The 18006-nt window shown below is 48.8% G+C and overlaps 2 protein-coding genes across 10 annotated transcripts; one reads left to right on the forward strand and one right to left on the reverse strand.

The window, feature by feature from the left end:
* Positions 1-817: 817 nt before the first annotated feature.
* Positions 818-11454, reverse strand: fam193a (family with sequence similarity 193 member A). Of its 6 annotated transcripts, none has more exons than XM_088374172.1 (22): positions 11015-11454; positions 9875-9949; positions 9356-9601; positions 8291-8463; positions 8037-8204; positions 7693-7972; positions 7488-7612; positions 7231-7378; positions 7083-7157; positions 6934-7008; positions 6748-6857; positions 6433-6672; positions 6042-6189; positions 5870-5977; positions 5262-5561; positions 4902-5178; positions 4455-4757; positions 3455-3737; positions 3193-3379; positions 2095-3094; positions 1901-1982; positions 818-1635 (listed from the first exon to the last, which is right to left on the reverse strand). In XM_088374172.1, exons 1-22 carry the CDS (start codon positions 11237-11239, stop codon positions 1542-1544), a joined length of 4722 nt encoding a protein of 1573 aa, XP_088230298.1. In that variant the 5' UTR covers positions 11240-11454; the 3' UTR covers positions 818-1541. The 6 variants fall into 6 exon arrangements, with proteins under 6 accessions (XP_088230298.1, XP_088230296.1, XP_088230299.1 ...); XM_088374170.1 differs by having other exon boundaries at positions 4413-4757; XM_088374173.1 differs by having other exon boundaries at positions 7693-7939; positions 11015-11453.
* A 27-nt stretch (positions 11455-11481) lies between these two features.
* On the forward strand, positions 11482-17838 carry arfip1 (ARF interacting protein 1). Of its 4 annotated transcripts, none has more exons than XM_088374183.1 (10): positions 11482-11907; positions 13107-13399; positions 14202-14303; positions 14371-14479; positions 14795-14896; positions 15318-15430; positions 15564-15785; positions 15863-16020; positions 16161-16335; positions 16405-17838. In XM_088374183.1, exons 2-10 carry the CDS (start codon positions 13109-13111, stop codon positions 16558-16560), a joined length of 1428 nt encoding a protein of 475 aa, XP_088230309.1. In that variant the 5' UTR covers positions 11482-11907; positions 13107-13108; the 3' UTR covers positions 16561-17838. The 4 variants fall into 4 exon arrangements, with proteins under 4 accessions (XP_088230309.1, XP_088230312.1, XP_088230313.1 ...); XM_088374185.1 differs by lacking the exon at positions 11482-11907 and adding an exon at positions 11952-12138; XM_088374186.1 differs by lacking the exon at positions 14795-14896.
* Positions 17839-18006: the final 168 nt, after the last annotated feature.

An 18006-nucleotide genomic window follows, 5' to 3' on the forward strand; every position in this document is an offset into this window, starting at 1 on the left:
ATGAATATTCAACCCATAAATGAATATTATTGCACACGTAATATCAATGATGCGGCCACAATAGAAATGTTCTTCCCACGTCCTGTCTGGGCCTCCATCTGCACAAACGTTTCACATCTCCATGACCTCATTTCACGCCGTCTGAGTACGAAGGGAATTTACTCCATTGCACAACGACTTTCTCTTTGCACTACATGATGATAACCAAACCCGATGTGAGGTGTGACGCACTGTGAGCGGCTGCATACTTTTACTGGATCTCGTTTATCTTGCGCTACAATTTGCGGGCTATCTCGGCCCAGAAATCGTTCCGAGCTGCACTTTAATTTGTTTCTTAGATATGTACTGTTCGTACATTCACAAACCCACAGCAAGCATGACTGGGAAGGTACAAATAAATTGCCCCAATTAGTAAAATTTGATTAGCTACTGATTTTGTATTATATTTGTCATATATATCTAAAATGAAAAGATAAAATGTAAATGTTAAATACAATAACGTAATTGTGAGTAGTCCCCCGAGCTAAGCTATGGCAAAGCTAAATGCTAAGCATATTTAAATACTTGCTGTCTACTCAAGAAACGTAAATGGTTAACACTGAAGGCAATTGCTATGCTAAGCTAATTCACCACTATTATATTTCCAATATAACTATGTACACAAGTTTGTCCACTAAACCCACAGATGTTGCACTACTTATGTAAAACAAAAATCTAAGATAAGCTAACTAGCAGCTAACTGTAGTTTTGTGCTAACAGGTTACCCCCCCGGATCATATCCATAAAAGCCCAAAAATAAGACAACAAACGACAAGCCTGCCATACTATAGTGTATTCCATCTTTCAAAAAGAAAGACATGATTCCATATTACTTAACAATATGTTAAAAAAAGTAGCCAGTCGGGCTTTTTCAGTGTTAATACAATAGACGCTCGATAATCGTTTTGATAGTGAGCTCTTCTCTCACTGGCGCGCAGACAAGATGGCTACGCAATGTCAAAAAACAGGGGAAAAAATGTATCTGGTAACATTTTTTTTTTACTTATTTTTAACATGAACTATAAAAAAAAAAAAAAAAGAAAAACTGTCAAGTATTCTGAGCGGTTGCGAAAGGAGTGGACGCCAGCTGACCAAAGCCCCTTTTGAGACGCCGAGTTTGGGAGAAGAGGTAGTGGGGTGGGGGGCATGGGGATAATAAGCCACAATATGTCAAATACAGCTTTTTAATTAACAATAATAATTCTCTTTCTTCCACTTTCTCGTAATCATATCAGACCATGGCTTGTTCAGTCAGAGAAAATGGCCGACGAAAAGCACACAAGCACGCGGGGGGGGGGGGGCGCTAATTCCGGATTTTGCTTTTCTTCCGAGTTCAGCAGGTCCGTTTGGGCAAGGAGGGGGGGCGGGCGTGGGAGGAACGAAGGAAGAAAAAGCAAGGCAGCGTCAGGAGAGAAACAGTCGGGGTGAAAGGTCGATCGGTGGCGAGTGAAAGTAGAAAGGGGGGACGCGTGGTGGGCTTGTTTTGGAGGGATGGGCTGAACTTAGTGTGCTGCGAAGGTGGCCTTTTTCAAGCTAAAGTTGGACCAGTTGATTGACAGCCGCTGACGCGTCTGCCGGGCCGAGTCCAAACAGAACCTGAACAAACACATGATGAATCATTAATAAATGTCGTTTTAAGGGAGGTGCTACATTTTGGGGAGAATACGCCTCCAAATATGAGTCGGCATATTTAAGGTTTGAATTGCAAAATGAAATTAAATGACAAAAGAAAATATTAAAACAACAGATTCTCCTGTTTGAGGATTTTTTTCCAATGGGGGGGAAAAATAGTTCCAAAAACACAAACCGCCATGACATCAGCTTTTTCAAATTCCGACGAGTGACTGGCTTACATACGTACCTTTTGAAATACTCCACCTCTCGCTCCGTCTCGTCCATCTCAGTGCTGTCCAGATCGATGTCTTTGGGCAGGAACACGTCATCTGAACACAAAGGAACATATTAACATATAAATACACAACGTCTATTACAGTCGTCGAAATAATGTTGGTTCGTTTTGTCAATGGCGTGGAAGCCAAATAGAAGGACACCAACCTATGGAGGTGTTCATCTTGTCCCCCTTCTTCTTTTTGTTCTTCTTGGCTTTGCCTTTGGGTTGGGGGGACTCTGCGCTGGGGGGTTTACCGTTCTGCTCCGTGTGTTCTGACTGGGAGGGGGAAGGAGGATGATGAGGATGAAGATGCAGCGGCGGCGAGGGCGAGGGGTTGGACGCCAGCGGGCTGCGCCGGTGCTCTTCCTTCAGCTGCCTTTTCCCGCTGGCGCTCCGGTTGCTGCTCCTGGCTTCCGAGGAGGGAGTCGCGGGCGCCTCGACGGGCCCGGTGCGGGTGGCTTTGGTCTCTGCGGGGTTGACGGCGCCGTTGGCTTCCGGCTCCTTCTTGACGGGAGCGTGCTCGCAAGCCACGAGCTTGGCCGCGGGCTTGGCTTTCACCTTGCCGTCGGCGTTGTGGTTGTGGAGGTGCGAGAAGCCCCGCTCGCCGTGCTGGTCGTTGGCTCGGGGTTCCGGCCGGAGGTCCTTGGGGCAGATGAAGCTCTGGAGCAGGTGCGACTTGCCGTTGCGCAGGTGGTCCAGCACGTTCTGGGCCGTCTGCTTGAGAGGCTGCGGGTTGTTGCTGTTGTTTGGCGTGGGCGCCGTGTTCTCCTTGGCTTTGTCCTTCTTCTTCTTTTTGGCCGTGCAGTGCTCCTGCAGCCGGAGGAGCTCGCGTTGGAGCGCCGCCTCTTCCTCTTCCTGCCGCCTGCGCTGCTCCTCCTGCTGCGCCTCGGCCTCCTGCCGGGCCTTCTCCTCCATCTTCTTCTGTTTGTGGCGAGCCCGCTTGGCCGCTTTGGAGCTGGACGCCGGCTTGCTGTCGGCGCTGTTGATGAACTGCAGCAAGTCCTCCACCCGCCGGTGGTCCTCCACGCCGCCGCCCGTGCCGTCGCGCTCGGGCGCCGGCTGATGCTCCTCGCGTTTGGGCTGCTCCTCCTTGCGCTTGGTCAGGCGGAGGCGCAGCTTCTCGCGCATTTCCGCGTAGTTGCGGCTGGTCGGCGCCGCCGGAGGCTGCGGGGGAACAAAGTCATGAAGAGGAACCCATCATTCGGCTGTTCCAGAACCTCACACGTGACTTCTAGATATTACGCGCTATCTTGCGTTCTCACCCCGCCGTGCCCGAAGAACTCGCAGTAGCAGCAGTCACAGTACTTCCCTTCCTTCTGGTTGGTGGAGGTGGAAGTGGAGGAGCTGTGTTCCGAACAGCTGTCCTCATCTTGGCTCTCCTCGCCGTCGTAGGGCGGGTGCTCGTACGCCCTGTTCCCCTCGCAGCGGTGACCCTCGCATTCGGGATCGCTGCGGGGCGGACGGGACAAAACGTTCAGCGCGCCGACACCTCGCGGTCACGCTCAAAGCGTGACGCCGACCCACCTGCAGACGCTGGGCGGGGCGCTGAGCGGACCGTCCGACGAGGAGATGGCCGGCTCGGCCGGCGGGAGGCACAGCCCGGGGTGGATCTCCCCCAGGTCCGGCGCCGGGGCGGCCATTTTGGGGAAGGACTGCGGCCCCATGGCGGGGAGGTGCGGGGCGGGAGCCGGCGGAAGGGAAGGAGCGGAAAGCGACGGGAGGGGGCTCAGCGTGCTGGGGTTGCTTCGGGGGGCGGCTGGGGAGACTTGCCTGTGGTCCTCTTTACCTAAACTGTGAAATACATCATCTGGGGAGACAAGAAGACATCCATGAAGATGGAAAGCAAACACGGAAGGACATTTACAAACTAAAACTTCCATAGTGTCTTATATGACGGACTGCGTGTCCCATTCACTCAAACTTTGGACCTACAGACGACAACGCTCATGTGTGTGTATTATCATAAACACATTTGTGTACGCACTAAAATGTTGTCGCCGTTCCACAAAGTCCTTTAAAGTGGAAACGCTTCGCCACGGATGATAAGACGTTTCTCGTAAAACATGAGTCATCATTATTTGACTGCTTCTTTCCAAAGTGGTAACCATGACGCATGATTTTGTAGCGTACAGTGCGAGGGGGGGGGGGGGGGGGGTGATGTGGGAACATGACAGTGGCAAAGGTTACTGGGTCGGCCAGACTTCTTGTTGCCAGAAACAAAAGCCGCAAAATGTCAGGCAAGCACTGCCCTAGCATTGGCACATCCTGTTATATCACAATATGTAAGTACACTAAAAAAAAAGTTGATGAGGAACTTAGGGCAAAATTTCAGGATGAATCTAAAATGCACTACAGATATCCTTTTTCAGGTGACCCTAAATTGACCTCTTCTAACAGGGAGCTGAGGTAAGCCTTAGTTGTGTGTGTGTGTATGTGTGGAGTCACGTCCATTCGTAAAAGCACGAACCTAATCTCAGATTACCTAAGGAGGTTTTAGATGCTAGGTGGATAGGTAGGTTATTACTTGACTGGACAGTGGTGGCGGTGCACGACACGGACGCCATGGATGCCGACGTCGCCATCGCCACCCGGTTGGTCTCCATGAAGGCATCTTGGAAGTTGTACAGACACTTCTTCTTGGCGCCGCTCTTTTTCTGATCGCGGGCCTCGGACGACGAACACGAGGACAGGGACGAGGATGACGACGACGAAGGGTGGGGGGCGGGGGTGGCGGGAAGCAAGGGATGGTGGTGATGGTGGTCCGCTTGGGGGACTGCCGGCGTTGGCGGGAGGGGGACGTCGGCCAGGGGAGGGTCCAGAATTTCCCCTGGGAAAAAGGATAACATTGGTTGAGGTCAGACAAATACAGGCTAGGAAAAATTTTAATTTACAGTTGACCCATTTATGAACAACAGCAGACAATACCGCCCCCTACTGGCCAAAGACGTTGTGTCGCCTTCATGCTGGTCACCTTGAAGCAACTCTGGCAGCAGCACTTGACTGATTGATTGATCCAAGCTCTTCATCACGGCAGCATCCCACAGGCTTTCAAAGTTGAGCGAGAGGCACGGCAGCGAGCTGTTCCAGTCGCCCGCGTTGCCTCCGCCGCCGCCGTCGCCGCAATCTCCACCGTCGCCTCCGTTGCCCCCAACGCCAAAGCTGTTCTGGTACACATGCTCGGGCGGCCCGGGGCTGAAGGCCGGCTGCTTGGCAGCCGAGTGGTTGGTCGTGAGGTTGGGTGGCAAAGGCTTGGAGAGGAGAAGCAAAGCAGCCGTTAGGTTGGCCAATACCGACTCGGGGCGCCGGGGCGATTCCGCCACGCTGCTTTCACCTTGTTGTGCGTGAGGGGAGGACTAGGCGGGTAAAGAGTGGGGTGCAGCAGCGGTCGGGAGAAGTTGTGCAAGGGCAGGTGTCCGTGAATGTGCGGGTAGAGGTGGAGGGAGGGCCGGGCGGGGTTGGTCGCCGCCATCTTGCCGTTGTCCGTGAAGAACTGGTTGCCCAAGGCGGCGGGGGGAGGCGCCGAGTGGAGTTGCCCGGGGGGGAGGCATCCGGCCGGGCCCAGGATGTTGCCAGGGGCACCCGGGTCTTGGTTACACACGTGGCACTCGCACGCGTGCTGGACCTGCTCGACCTTTTGGTGAATCAATAAAAAATACACGTTGGAAATAAGGAATATTAGAAAACACATAATAAACAAATACACTGTCGAAAAATAATGACAATTATTTTAAAAAAATAAAGACAAAATACTACTATGACGTTATGAGGGATGAATCTAATTGGGCCAAAAATACCCAAATAGAACAAAAGTCACACGTAATAAAAATATTAGAAAAAAATAAAATAAAATTGGGGCAAAGACAATGTAACAAGAAAAAGAAAACAAAAAAACTCAACATAAAGTCCAGGCCCATTCACTATATAAAAGCTTATATGTACCTGCTGCTGGTGGTTGTACGACGGAGGAGGACTGTTGGTCTCCTGCTGCCGCCTCACCTCGTCTTCGTCGCCGTCCGACGAGCTACCGCTGCTGCTGATGCGTGGTGACTGCGGCGGGGGAAAAGATTGCCATAAGGGAGACGCTGAGGAAACTGGGAAGCGCAATACTTACCACTGCATTTTGTGCCGCGCTGACGCCGCCGTTCACGTCGCCGCAGTGTCCGTTGAGCGCCACCACGCCGTTGTCATGGTAGCCGCTGACCGGGTACATGTCCCCGTACTTGGCGGACATTGGAGGCACTTCGTCGTCGTCGCTGACACTTGGCGGAGGAAGCGCAACGAACACTCAGGCCTTAAATGTAGGTGCAAGGTGAAGGCTATTCCATTTTAGCATCGGGGGCGCCCCCTTGTGGCACAATTTGGTTTAGCATGCAAGGGACATTTTTTTTTTTTTTTTTTTTTTTTTACAATTGTTTATGGTATTATGGAAAATTATGAGAAGCAATTTGTTATCATTGCAAACCATAATTATTGACAATTTAAGAACAATTCTGCGGACTCACAAAGTGTTGCCGTCCCCAGCGGGCAGGACGAGTCGGGGATGCCGCTGGACGGTGATGGGGGAGCTGGAGTTGGAGCCTGACGGCGAGCTGCCCGAGGAGAGGCTGGGCGGGTGCACCTGGGTCAGGTAGTCCTGCGGGGTGTTGTCGCCCTGCAGCTTGATGGGCAGGTCCTCCGAGATGGGCGAGTCCATGATGCCGCACGTCAGGATGTGCGAGAGGCTGCAGTCGTCGCACGTGCACCTTAGGGCGGACAAAATAATTGCTTCTATGATATCGGCAAATGTAAATAGGCGTGAAGCAAAATCATCTGCTCACCTTCTCCGATAATTGCAATTGGGACAGTCCGGAATGCTGAGACGCGACGAGAGCATTCTCATGGTGTCTGTGAAGTTGTCCCCGCATGCCAGCTTCTTATTGTTGGGCAACTGCCAAGAAGACCACAAAATGTATCAAAAGCCCACGGGCACATTTCTTCTGCGTTTTTCTTGCCGTCCCGCCCACCTGTTCTTCGACGTATCGCCGCTGCTTGAAGAACTCCCAGTCTTCTTTGAGCAGTCGCTGCTTTGTCTTTAAAGTCTGCGGGAGCCCCGCACGGTTGAAAACACGCCGAGTTCAGTTCAATCATCAAATGGGTGACAGAGGGAGCTTACGTTTTTGCCAACCGGCGACTTGTGCGGCTCGGTTCTTTGGTTGGTAAAACTCTGGCCCTCCACTTTGAACAATAACTTCAAGAGAGACACGAAGATCTCAACGCCTTTTTTTCTTTTTCTTTTTTCCTCGAAAGCACGTCGGACGTACCTGTTCGTCGACGTAGTCGTCGATCCGCTTCTCGCACTCCTGCCACTGGCCGGCCACGCTCGCCATCTCCTGCTCGAGCCGCTGGTAGCTCTCCAGCAAGGTCCTGTACATGTCCACGCTGTACGAGTCGTGCGACGCCGTGCCGTGTCTGGAAAAGTAAAGCGAGTCTTCTTTTCTAATGTTTGTTTCTAATCCTTTTCAGATGGATCACAAAGGCTTGACTTTCTGTATCTCCTAGTAACGAATCAGAAGCTTACTTGAGCTGTGCAACAAGTGCAGGCAAGCTGCTGTGCAAGATGGGCTCTGAGAAGACCAGGTTCTCAAAAAGGTGCTTGTTGTGCAGCTCCCACGTCACATGGAATTTCTGGAGGTGCTCATTCTCCTGCGCGGGGAGGGCGAGCAAACTCATCGAACCGCACGAGACTTAAAAAAACAAAAGACGAAGCCTAGCCAGCGACTGACCAGAGTGAGCAGGAAGCCGCTGATGGTTCGCGCCGCCTGGCAGAGGGCGCTGTACTCCTCCAGCAGCAGGGACACAAACTGGTGGGCCTGCGGGGGACCAGCCGCGGCTCCCGCCCCGGCGGGACCCGGGGGCGTCTTGGAGCCGGCCGAGAGGTGCTTGAGGAGCCGCACCTTCATCTCCAGCACGTACTCGCGTGCCTGCTGCTCCAGGCGCTGGTATAGCTGGTAGGGGTCCTTCTCGCAGAGTCTGAGGACGGAGGTTGATGATGTCATGCATTGGCTGGATTCAAAGAACGAGCCGCCAGTTAGGGCAATTCCTCTGACGTCAATAACGGGTTGAGTACCTGTCTACCAGCTCCTTCATGCTGTCCTTGTCTCGCTCCAGCGGATGGTCACGGTCGTCCGCCAGCGGCGTCCCGGCCTGCCGGTAGATGCAGCGCACCAGGTAGCGCACCTCCGACCAGTGCTTCTGCAGTTGCTGCGACTCCCGTTCCGACTCTGCCGAGAGCTCTCTGCCGAGCGGGGAAACAAAAAAAAAAAACTTGAAGGATAAAGTTCACCGGAGCAAAGGGAGTTATATTTTGCGCTCGGGGCTTACCGCCTCTCGTTGCAGGCCTCGCAGCCGCACGCGGTGTCGCCGGGTACGGGCGGGGCGAGGTCGGTGGCGGGGAGCATGGGCGGCGTGGGCGCGCTCAGTCTGTCCGCCGCTGCCGCCGCGTCTGGGCCCAGGGTGCCGTTACCCACGGGCATGTGCAAAAGAAAGTCCTGACTCTGAAATAAAAAGCAGTGTGATGAGAGACGTAGAGGAGGAACTGGAATATGCAAATACTAACACTGCAGATAAACCCTGCTGCACGTTTCAAAAAAAAACAAAAAAAAAAAACATCCCAACACAGGGAAAAACAGAGCGATTGTGTCTGATGTTGTGGTGAATCACAAGATCTTTCCCCTCCGCTATTTTTAGTTTTACAGACAGCCCTCAATAGCGTCAATTATTAAAGACAGTCATTATTCAAAGATGAAAGCAAAGCGAAAAGATCAGCGGGCTTGACATGTCCTTCACATGACCCTAATGGGGTTGTACGTTATCTCCTTGCGAGGACGTCGCCCCGAATCACAACCAAAAGAGGCGACAAATAAGGCAACTTAATCCATTTGCTGGCAAACAAACAAGCTCGCCGCATTTGTCGGCCAAGTTGCTGCTTTTCTCGACAGCTGACGACGTCGCTGTGACTGTTCGCCATTTGTGTGGAAAATGCGGAATGTCGGAACTGATTGGCCTCAAATTCGCAACATGGCTGGAGGAGGTGGAAAAAAAAAAAAGCAGCTGCGGGGCAAAGCGTGCCAAACGGCGCGCCTGCTCCCACCCAAAAAAGATGCTGTGAGGTGCGAAAGACAAATCGAAAGTGACGAAACCTTGGGCTACGTTCACACGGCGGGTCGCGGCTGACATCAATTTCGCCCGACTCAGCTGCGCCTTTCGCTCCGCGCTTGTTCTTTGTTGACTTCTCGCTATAAAGTTTTGCCCTATTTTTTTCGACTCGCAAACCTAAACAAACCGGCGAAAGGTCGACACCGATTGGCAGATCCCCGTTATTGATCTCGAGCGCAAATTGTGATGACTTGAGATTGACTTTTTTTTTCAAGGTCAACACTGACTCACCCCCAGCTGCTCCAGCGCAGTGTGCCGGTCCTCCTTCTCCACGGTGCGCCGGCAGTCCGAGCACACCCACATGGGCAGCGGGAGGGCAGCGGGCGGCTGGCCGGACTCGGGCGCGCCGTTCCGATGGTCGGGTACTCCGGCCTCCGAGGGCCAGGGCCCGTCTTTGCTGCGCTCGCAGCGGCACAAGAGGCAGCGGTCGCCGGCCGTGTACGGGGCTCGCTGATTCAGGCCGAACGTGAAGGGCGTCTGGTGTGGAGAGAAAAGTTCATTTGGAGGCATGTTTTCATCTTTGGGAACTATCTTGGGCCAAAAGAAGACTTTCGAAAGGTCTCGGAAGCAAGCACGAAGATGTGATGCAGAATGTGGCTTACGTTGCCGTGACAACCGAGGTGCGGCAACAAAGTGACTATTTACAGACTTGAGACTCTTTCCAGCAGACTTCAAATGCTTGCGCAAAATCATCCCGAACTTTCTTCTCATTTCTAATGGAGGGAAAGTGCAATTAAAAGACAAGGTTACCTGGAGGACTCCAGTGAAATCAGCGTTGACGGGTCCTTCGGTGAACTGCGGCATAACGCTGGTGTTGACTTTGAGCTGCAGAATGACAACACACAAATGAGAAGCAGATAACGACACCACGCAACCGGCTGTTACAGTTCATTTTTTACTCTGAAATATTTTTTTTTCCTTATCCATGTTGGCGTGCCAAACTACAAGACACACTTGACCGTCATCTGCAAACTCTAGTCAGCTCTGACCAATATTTCATAAACCCGGGTCCTTGACTTTCTTAATTTATTTGAATTCATCTGGTCTTTATTTTTCTCTTGTCTGTTTATATATTTTGCACGCTCCAATGATACCAACATTTTGACATTAGCACCAGTTTTATAATGTCATTATTTGCTTAGTATCAGTTAAAGGAAGATGATACACAGGCTCCATTTTAATCTATTTTACTGAATATCAATCAGAGACGCTGAGAGCAAATGGAAAATATTACATACATGTTTTCTATATGGTTAGTGCATGTGCAATATGCGGCTACGAACCAAAACGCACATTTTTAAAAGTCCAAGCACAACAATTAGAGGAAATTACGAGTGTGAAATCGTATTTTAATTCCCAAACACACCTCAAAAGTAAACATTGCAGCAGTAGAACCGAACCGCCTCTAGGCCCGAGGAAGTGCAGCCGTTAGCATGGTTAGCATTGGTGTTTATTTTTGCGGCCGTGGTGCTTTGAAAAGCACTTTTCCTTTTGACTTGTGTGTCCTTTTATCAGAGGAATCCCTCCTTGAGTCGAAATAGAACTTCATTTCGACCCAGGGACTTAAATGGACGGAAACGTGTGGCTAAGATCAGCTTCGAAAGTTAAGCTAAGATGTGGCCAAGATGGTCACGTCGGTTTTACAAGGTTGGACCTCCTCGAACTGTAATGTTTACGGTGGCTATAAAGGCTCAAATGGATAGTTTAAAAGAGTTAAAATCTCCCGAAAAAGACGCTTTTAGCGGTACACCCGGTTCAAGGCACCAGAGCTAGGCGTCTTCCTGTCATCAGTTTCGGGCCCACATCAGATTAGCGTCGTTGATATGTCTGTCGCCCTGTGCCGACATGCTCGGTTGCTTGATGGGGAAGGGAGGGGAGGGGGGTGCTTACCTCTCCGTTGATGCCCGACATCGAACCTATGTTGCCGCCCGTGGCAGGTGCAAGGAAGCCGGCAGGTGTCGGAGCTCCCGCGCAACCGAGGGCCGAGGCGACCCCGGCCTTGCCGCCGATGACGCCGCTACTGGTGCCGCTATTGCAGACAGCACTGCAGCTACTGCCACCGCCCCGCTTGTTCTTCCTGCGTTTAGCCCCTCGCTTAGCATCAGTTGGACTCATTTTTCTGCGACACAGCAGGCCGTCAAGGCTCTGTGGGCTCTCCAGTGGGACGCCGGACGCGGGTTATGTTTTTTAACGATTTTTTTTAACAAGGGGAAAGGCCGACGAGGAAAAGTGCAAAATAAAAGCCGACTTGACTGTGACCAATATGGCTGCTTTGGTTGGGTCTGCGCTGCCTCAGCTTGGCTTGGGTTGGCGTTGTGACGTCACTATGCGTCCGGTAGCGCGGGGAATTGTAGGAAATGTAGTTTTTTTGTACGCGGGGGTCGCAAACAGAACGAGGCAATTTGTGGTCTACCGCAAACGCATTTAAAGATATAACTAGACCCTCGCTTATACGTCCTACCCCCCCACACACATTTAATCCACCAAAGGTTCACTTTATACACGAAGAAACGAAAGCCGTTCTTAAACTTGCAAGCTGAGGATTTTAACACCAGGGGGAGAACTCAGTCAACAAATGGTCCACCCTCTCTGTCGCTCATCACTTTTTCCGGGGTCCAAACTCGAAGTCGGGTATACGAGCAAGGGCCCGACCACCGCGATCAAGAGGCTTTTTTTGTATTTATTGTGTTACAAGGAACCCGGTTGCTGTTTCCTGGACGTAGGACACACAGTTTGGGACTTAACGACAATCCGCTAAAGTTAGCCACGACGGCCATTGACAGGTACGTTAACTACTTCTTCTTCGTTTTTTAAACCCCATACTCCCACACCAGCTATTTCCTTATGACGTGTGATCAGTGATTACCGATCACTTATGTGACAAAATTGGGGAACGACACGAATCTTTTTTTTAATTTTTTTGGTGCAGTTTTTTTGTTTCAAGTGGCAAAATAGGAGTAGCTTGGGTTAGCTTGTACCTAACTCGCTAGCTACCCAGGTGGCTAAGCTAGCTGGTAAGAAACGTCACCGTCGTGGAAAGGCCGTAAAAAAACTAAAGCACCACAATGTCGTAATTAATATGATTCTATGGATTTGTATTAACGTATTCCGTTGTTTATGGTCATAATTGGACTTTGTTATTCACGTTAACAAACGAGCTTTCTTGTTGGAAACTTTGCTTTTAAATAGTACACGTGAAGGCTGACTCAAAATTGTCTATGTGGCCACATAATGACCCAGAAAATGTATTTAACACGTCAAACGTTTAAAAGTTTTTTTTTTGCATTTATTGCATTGTACTTTGAAATCTAAGCCAGTGAGTGGTTGGCCAAACTTCCTTTTCAAATATACTTCCTGTCAGATGGTAAATTTGCCAATCCAGTTTGATTTTATTGTCTTTTTATTGCTGCAAGAAGATTAATATGTTTCAATGTTTTCCTTCCGACAAAATGTAAACTTAAGCAAATCAGCTGAAAATTCAGTATTGTAGAAACACTTAAATTTAGCCTTTCAGTGATGATGACCATAGAATACGATCTTGAACTTACTGCAACAGTGTTGGCAACAAGTGGCACAATCAGTTGTCCCCAAAATGTTTTTTTGTAGACGGTGAAAATGATTTTGCTTAGTTATATATATATTGTTTTAATTGTCAATGTAATTGTGTGTGACTTTTTCAAAAGTAGTCACAGAGAGACGAGGAAAAAGTCAAGAAATATTGAAACTGAATTGCTAAGTTAGCAACACACACCGGCTCCTCTCTGTCCGTTCTGTTGCTGGTGTTCGTAGTGGGCATTAGTGGGCATCCCCCCAAGTGATGCTTCCGTTCTTCTTGGGAAAATGCAGTTGTCTTATCACAGTATCTGCACGTTTCCGGCCATTTTCAAACACGTATTTTTGAAACAAACCTCTCACGGCGTCGTTTGGCCTGGTTGGGAAAAATGTAGGACCGGTTCATAACCTTCCATCTGTCTGTTTCCAGGTATGTCTGAGGGTAGTCTTGAGACCTCAGCCGATGACCCTCGCGTGGAAGCCGAGGAGAGTCCGCGGGTCGGTGACCCGTCACCGCCGTCTTCTCTGAACGTAGACGAGAGCGATAACGCGTCAGGCGACGAAGCGCTGTATGACATCAGTATAGACAGTGGCGAGGATAAGTCAGGAAGCGGCAACGAAGATGTTGACCAGGGCAGGGATGAGGCTCCGAGTGTAGAAAATGACGGACACCCGACTGTGGATGCAGCAGAGGAATGTGGAGATGATGACATTCGGACAAAGGTGACGCTTGTGCGCAATTGTGACCTTTGAGTGCTTCCTGTTTCTGGTTGGCGGTGGTGGTTTCTCTTCTTCCCTGTGATTCCGTAATCATTCCTCTTCGATCGGCTGTCGTGATGTGATTTTCTAGCTGTCGTCGTCTCGCTTGTGGTGTTAGCGATGGAGTTGGTCTAAGTGTCGCTGTTGTGTGGTTTGGCTCTGTTATGACAACAAACGTTCATTTTCTTGCCCTCCTTTCACAATGGAATGTCCGAAATGTTTTGTCCCAAATGGAATCTAGTGAGTCAGACTCAAAATTGTGTGCATTGTTTTTGGTGGCCTCTTCTTTTTCCGCCAGCGTGCTGGCGTCAAACGGTCCTTTTAAGAATTTACGAGCTGGTCACGTGACACCGCTAAGTAAAAATGTTTGCCGCACACGGCAACGCTTTTATTGCCGGGACGTTGTGGACTTTGGGTTTGTTTCGTGGTTGGTGGAATGGGTTTGCTGGTGATTTAAATATGTGTAGACAAGTTGTGTTTATAGTTGTGACCCACGTCTTGTTTCCTGGCGTTTTTGTCCATCCAATGGAAGAAAAGAAAAAAAAAAAACACCACTCACAGCAGATTTTTTTCTATCCTTTTCATTTATTCCTGGAACTCTTCATGTCTGCCAGTCAAACACGTGGGGAAAAAAAGTGATGTAACGCCTGACACTTTGCCTGTATTCAAGTCGGTGAACCCCGCCTCAAGATGGCGGCCCACAGCAGTCTCAAGTCCTCGTGACCTTGTAACGAACAAGGATGTGATTCTGTCCTCCCTATCACAGGAGGACGACATGGCCGAGGAATCCCAGAGGAGCTCGGCCGCTGAGATCGCAGTCACCAGCAACGGAGACCTGGACCAGAACCCGGAGGAAGTGTTCTGCGGGGTGAGCATGACCGCATCGATTTCTTCTTCTCCAGCTCTTAACCTGACATTTTAATATACGTCCACAGGAGTCTTTCCCAGGGAAGTCGGCATTCCCTGACCTTCCGGAGTCTTGCGTCCCTTCCAGCAACTATGCATCAACGACAGAAGGCGTCATCCAATCAGGGCCGCACAAAGGTAAATCTGGATTGTCTTCTTCGGAATCAACGAGGACCTTGGCAACAAACCGTATAACATCTCCTTTTCCGCAACGAGGCTGACGTCATTTGAATTCATTGAGCCTCCTCTCATCTTTAGCCCCGAAGCCCTCCACGTCGCTTTTCATCCTCCTGTTAGAAATGCAAATGTGAATCTCTGCGGAGAGATAATGCACGTTGCCATGGCTATTTTCCACGCTTCACGTCGCCTTTTGTTTTGCGGCCGTCATCGAAATGAGAAGTAAACTCTCCATGATGCAAAACGTCCCCCGTGTCACTTGTGACTATCTCCCAGGGTCGTCCAGCCTCCCCTCGTCCCCGGTGGCTCCCTTCTCACCCAGCCTGGCTGTCGCCAGCCGCCTGGCGCGCTCCTCCAGCGAGAGCCAGGCGGAGACAGGTACCCACGGTGACGGGCCAGAGATGGAAACGCAAACTAACCGCTAGCGTACACCTTTCTTGGGCTTTTTCTTCCTGCAGCCTCCATTTCCGAAACGCCGCCTCTTAGCAAGACTGGGCTTTATCGATTTCCTTTTTGTCAGCGCAAAATCGTGAGCTCTGAAACTGAGTCATCCACTAAAGTCTGAAATAAAAGTTCACATAATCAAACCTCAGTGTAGTGTATAAGAAATACATCTGGCTCTTTTTTATGAAGTTAAAAGACCAATTTCAGTTTCAGGGCTCTGGATGTGATCGCTTTGAAATTTGGATTGCCACCAATATTTGACTAATTGCTTTCTTCTTTGTTCACCGCCATCCTCTCCTTCCTCCAATGCAGCTCTTTGCCTTTCCTAAGTTAATCAGTCTTATCAATCGCGCAGATGGGACCAAAACGGAGCCACCGAGTGGAGCGCTGGTCCTGTCCGATGACATGAAGACTCCAGCCATGGAGAAACTCGACCTTGTTAGAAAGTGGAGCATCAACACTTATAAAGTAATTCTGTCTAAACATTTTTATTATTATTCTAATTTCCTGTGTGTTAATTGGAGCGTAATTAAGCAAATCTAAAATGTTGTTAAAAATAAACTGCATACAAATGTAATCAATTAAAAGCCGTCTTTTCCAGTGCACCCGTCAGATTCTATCGGAGAAGCTCGGCCGCGGCTCCAAGACGGTGGACCTGGATCTGGAGGCCCAGATTGACGTGCTGCGTGAGAACAAGCGCAAGTACCAGCAAGTCATCAAGCTGGCGCAGACGCTGGCCACCCAACTGGCGCAGGTCATACAGACGCAGAGGCAGCTGGGCGACGCCTTTGCGGACCTCAGCCTCAAGACTCCGGAACTCCACGTGAGTGCCTTCATCTGAATTGATGAGGAAAAAATAAAGGGAAAAAAAATGAATAGTAGTTTTTGTTTTTTTCCTAGGAGGAGTTTGGTTACAACGCTGACACTCAAAAGCTTTTGTCCAAAAATGGAGAAACTCTGCTGGGCGCCATCAACTTTTTCATCAACAGCGTCAACACCCTGGTGGACAAAACCATCGAGGACACCATGATCAACATCAAGCAATACGAGATTGCCAGGTCATCTGCTTTTCAAACTTCCTTAGTCAAAAAAAGCTAAATTCCCAAGGTGTGTCGCTTGGATTGTTTTTCTTGCTGCATCTTTGCTACGCTAACGGAATGCTATCCGCCCACCGTTAAAACCGGATGTCCGTCGGCAGGGTGGAGTACGACGCGTACCGCACCGATCTGGAGGAACTGAACTTGGGCCCGCGCGACAACAACACCCTGCCGAAGATCGAGCATTCTCAGCAACTGTTCCAGGCGCACCGCGACAAGTACGAGAGGATGCGCAACGACGTCTCCGTTAAGCTGAAATTCCTGGAGGAGAACAAGGTTGGCAAAAGAGGGCTGTTTTGTTTTGTGATGTCAGAGCTTTTAGAGGATGACTTGTTGTGGTTTTAGGTGAAGGTGTTGCACAACCAGCTGATCCTCTTCCACAACGCCATCGCGGCTTACTACTCGGGCAACCAGCAGCAGCTGGAGCAAACGATGAAGCAGTTCCACATCAAGTTGAAAGCGCCCGGCAGCGAGCGTCCATCTTGGCTAGAGGAGAACTAAGGAAGAATTTAATCTATGAGTAAAAACTACAGGGACACCCCCCCCCCCCCCCCCTCCTCAGCCTCCTCTCCTCTCCCCTGTCAGGAATGATGGCCTTCCAAAACAATCTTTTTAAGCAACAAAAAAGTCCATAAAAATGTTATTTTCAATGCTACAATCTCTGAGGGAAAAAAAAATGCACTTTTGACGTTTGACAAATCCATCAAACCGCAGTGAACGCATTAAGCAAGCTGTAAAAATGCCTTTTTTTTATAAAAGCGATACGAATGTTATAACCCAACGGAATTAAACTAGCGTTTTTGTCATCGTTTTTCAGCATGAGAGACAATTTTTATCATTCCGTGCAATTCTCGCTCAGACTCTTCCTGAAGTTTAAGGGTAATCAAAGATTCCAAGCTAATGCTAAGAACCACTAATCAAAGTAGTTTGAGGACATTTGCTCGACTGACATACTTATTCCTTTCTCAATCCAAAAAGCACATTTTTTTTTCTAACACTTTTTGACAAACGTGACATCGTTAGCTATTTTCAAATAATTCCTCATAGTTTGTCCATAATCCCCTGCGCTGACTTCTGGCATCTTATTTTTCGAGAGACAATGAAGGACTGACTAAATGTTTGGACAAAATGTGCCTTGACTCCACTTCCGTTCCTATGCTACATGCTAATAGTCAAAAACTTCTAAGCACTCCAAACTACTTATATTAACAACGTATGAATCATTGTATTTTAAAACTTTGCATGAAAAATGTTTGGGAAGTACAAAAAAGTTAGATGTGATGGAAAAAAAACAAAATAGTTCATCTTGAGAAATGTTTCTTGTAAATTTTCAAAGACCAGCATAACTCTGCTTTAAGCTGCTAACACTTTTCTTGGTTTAAAAATGAAAAATATATATATTTTTAAAAAGCTAGTATGTCAAACACTCATAACTAGCAGTCTCTTGTTTGCTCAGTTTTGTACCGCTGACTTTTTATAGTTTGCGAGTGTGACTCTGGTTTGACACTCCAAAAATGATATATGAAAAAAGGTTTATATATTTGTAATCTTGCCTAGTTTACGCCCTGTAGTCTAGGATTAGTGCATTTTTCCTACAGACTTCCATCGAATGAAATGCTAAGTGCTATGTGAAAGTGTATCTTTGTATAGGAAAAATATTCAAAAAAGTGTTGGGTTTAAAATGATTTGGAATGTTTAAGATTCAATATATACTTTGTCATGTGCACAGTAAAAAAAAAAAAAGGATTTGGGAAAATAAACATACTTTTGGGATTTTCAGTACTTTGTTTTTTGTTGTTGTTGTTGTGTTAATTGATTTCAAAAGACATTGAAATTAATGCTAAAATGTCAGAAAACAGCCTTTTTAGGGATTGACAGCTAGTTTTGAATACAGCTAGCTAAATATTCATCGATCTAATAAATCAGACAAAAAGATAAGACAAATAA

Source organism: Syngnathus floridae, chromosome 4 (genome assembly GCF_059516105.1).
Source record: "Syngnathus floridae isolate MCC-2025c chromosome 4, RoL_Sflo_1.0, whole genome shotgun sequence".
NCBI classification, from domain to species: Eukaryota; Metazoa; Chordata; class Actinopteri; order Syngnathiformes; family Syngnathidae; genus Syngnathus; species Syngnathus floridae.